The following is a 2,539-nucleotide window of genomic DNA, read 5'->3' as shown; positions in this document are numbered from 1 at the left end:
CCAGCGGCGCCCAGCTGCGAAGGGAGTGACAGCGAAGGGGGGGAGGGCGTGGGAGGAAGAGGAAGGGGGTGTGGAATCTCACCCCCACCCCCACCCCGCCGACTGCAGCAATTGGCCAAAAAAATAGTAATCCGTTTTTAGGCTCCCCCAGAGCCCCCTGTACCCCGTTGCAGTGAGGAACCCAATCTCTTCCATCCCAGTGCCCCTCGCCTACTCCCGCCCTCGTAACTGCCTGCGGAGATCTAGGAGCCCCAGGCCACGCCGAACTGCAGCGGCGGAGGGGGAGGGGGCGGGCAGGATAAGGGTTTCGGGGCGGCAGGAATAGGTTGGGGGAAGGGGTGGTGGAAGAGAAAAGAAAAAACCAGAGGCATGCAAGCGGCTCCCTAGCCAGCTGTTCCAGCTGCCGCTTCCTCCGGCGCGGGCCGGGCGGTGCAATATTCCCCCCCCTCCATCTTTCGCACCACTACCTGTCCCCCCACCCACCACACGCACACATTCCCCCCACCAGTAGCAGATCTCTGGCCTGTAAGGGGGTAGTAGGGAGGAGCTGGGGGGGAGGGGGAGGCCTGCGAGTTTCTAACCTTGTTCTTATAAACAAACCCACATGTGCAGCTGCCGCTGCTGCAACTCACCCCACAATCCCGGATATAAATCCTGCCCCTTTAAGAGGAAAAAAAATTTCCCCCGCCTGCCTCCCACCCCACCCATCCACAAGGACCTTTGTCTCTCCACCCGCTTTGTCAGTTGGCCCCGCCCCATGTTCCCGCCCCTCCGAAGAGGAGGAACCAATGGGCGAAGAATATAGGCCGGGGGTTTGACGTCAGCGTGGCCGGCCAATCACAGGACGCGTTGGTGGGAGGCCTCACGGAGGGCGCGCCCGAAGGAAGGAAGGCAGGAGAAAGGAAGCTTGCAGTCAAGATGGAGACTGCTAGTTGCTCCGCTGCTGCGGCGGGGAACGGGAACGTGGGGTCCCAGAGGGACCGGAGCCTGGTGCCTGAGCGGCTTCAGAAACGAGAACAAGAGAGGCAACTGGAGGTGGAAAGGCGGAAGCAAAAGCGGCAGAACCAGGAGGTAGAGGAGGAGAAGAGCGACTTTTTCGCCGCCGCCTTTGCTCGGGAGCGAGCAGCCGTGGAAGACCTTCTGGAGGGCGGGGAGTCGGTCGAGCAGCTGGAGGAGGCGGCCGCTCGGCTCCAGGGGCTGCAGAAACTTCTCAACGACTCAGTTTTGTTCCTGGCCGCCTACGAGCTGCGGCAGGGACAAGAGGCGATGGCGCGGCTACAGGCGGCCCTGGCGGACCGGCGCCAGCAACTACAGCCCAAGAAGCGTTTCGCTTTCAAGACCCGAAGGAAAGACGCAGCTTCGGCCACCAAAGTAGATTGTGCGGCTCCTGGCGCCCCTGCGGCGGAAGGCATCCAGGCCTCCTCGCCGCCCTTGAAGGGGGAGGGAGGCTTCGGCTCCAGCTGGGTCTGCGGTTTCTCCAACCTCAAGTCCCAAGTCTTGGAGAAAAGAGCGGAGGAGCTGCACCAGCAAGACGTCCTTTTGACCGAACTGAGCAACTGCAAGATCAGATTGTATGGCAATCCGAACACCCTGCGGCTGACCAAGGCCCGCAGCTGCACGGTACTCTGCGGCCCGGTGTCCACCTCTGTGTTCCTGGAGGACTGCAGTGAGTGCGTGCTGGCCGTGGTCTGCCAACAGCTCCGCGTACACACTACGAGAGACACCCGCATCTTCCTGCAGGTGACCAGCAGGGCCATCGTGGAGGACTGCAACGGGATCCAGTTCGCCCCTTACACCTGGAGCTACCCGGGGATCGACAAAGACTTCGAAGGCTCTGGTTTAGATAGGAACAAAAATAACTGGAACGACGTTGACGATTTCAACTGGCTGGCCCGGGGTGTGGCCTCTCCAAACTGGAGTATTCTTCCTGAAGAAGAGCGAATGATTCAGTGGGACTAAGCAATTATTACGCTTTTTCTTCTACCAAATTCTTCCCATATGGGACTGACTCCAACTAATGGGACCCCAAAGTTTTTTTTATTGTCACACTGTATGTTTTCAGTGTAAGACTTGAAATTGTGATAGGCTCCTGTTGGTGATTTCCATTAAATTCATGACAGGTCTAACACTTGAAAGCATTTTTGCTATTTTGGTAATGCTTGGGAGGTAGTATTTGATTGTTTGAAGCCATGGAGGGAAATGGTGTGGGTTTTTTTGATTTGTGGTATTTACAATGTATTGCATGATAAAGCAGGCCTTCAATAAATATTTGTTGAATAAACGAATTCAGCAGGGCTCTGGTAGGAGCCAATTAATGTGGAATTATGGTATCAGCCCTGTGCAAAGTACCATTAACTGAGCTTTCTTGAATTGAAGGTTTAATTTCTTCAGGTATTTCTCAGCAGGGTGCTGGAAGGGCTTCTCCTTGGTCGTCAGCTACAACTTAGCTTGGGCTTCTGGAATCAAGCTAGTCATCAACTTGTTGGAGTTCAAAATTTTGGCTTAGACCCTGAGAGTCTCCTGAGTTTTCCCAACTGTA

The 2,539-nt window shown here is 56.2% G+C and overlaps 1 protein-coding gene across 1 annotated transcript; it reads left to right on the top strand.

The window, feature by feature from the left end:
- The first annotated feature begins 869 nt into the window (after positions 1-869).
- TBCC (tubulin folding cofactor C) lies at positions 870-2,285 on the top strand. The gene has a single exon (XM_033093462.1). It carries the CDS (start codon positions 919-921, stop codon positions 1,957-1,959), a length of 1,041 nt encoding a protein of 346 aa, XP_032949353.1. The 5' UTR covers positions 870-918; the 3' UTR covers positions 1,960-2,285.
- Positions 2,286-2,539: the final 254 nt, after the last annotated feature.

The sequence above is a fragment of the Rhinolophus ferrumequinum genome, chromosome 3 (genome assembly GCF_004115265.2).
Source record: "Rhinolophus ferrumequinum isolate MPI-CBG mRhiFer1 chromosome 3, mRhiFer1_v1.p, whole genome shotgun sequence".
NCBI lineage: Eukaryota > Metazoa > Chordata > Mammalia > Chiroptera > Rhinolophidae > Rhinolophus > Rhinolophus ferrumequinum.
This window is presented reverse-complemented; position numbering and strand designations above follow the sequence as displayed.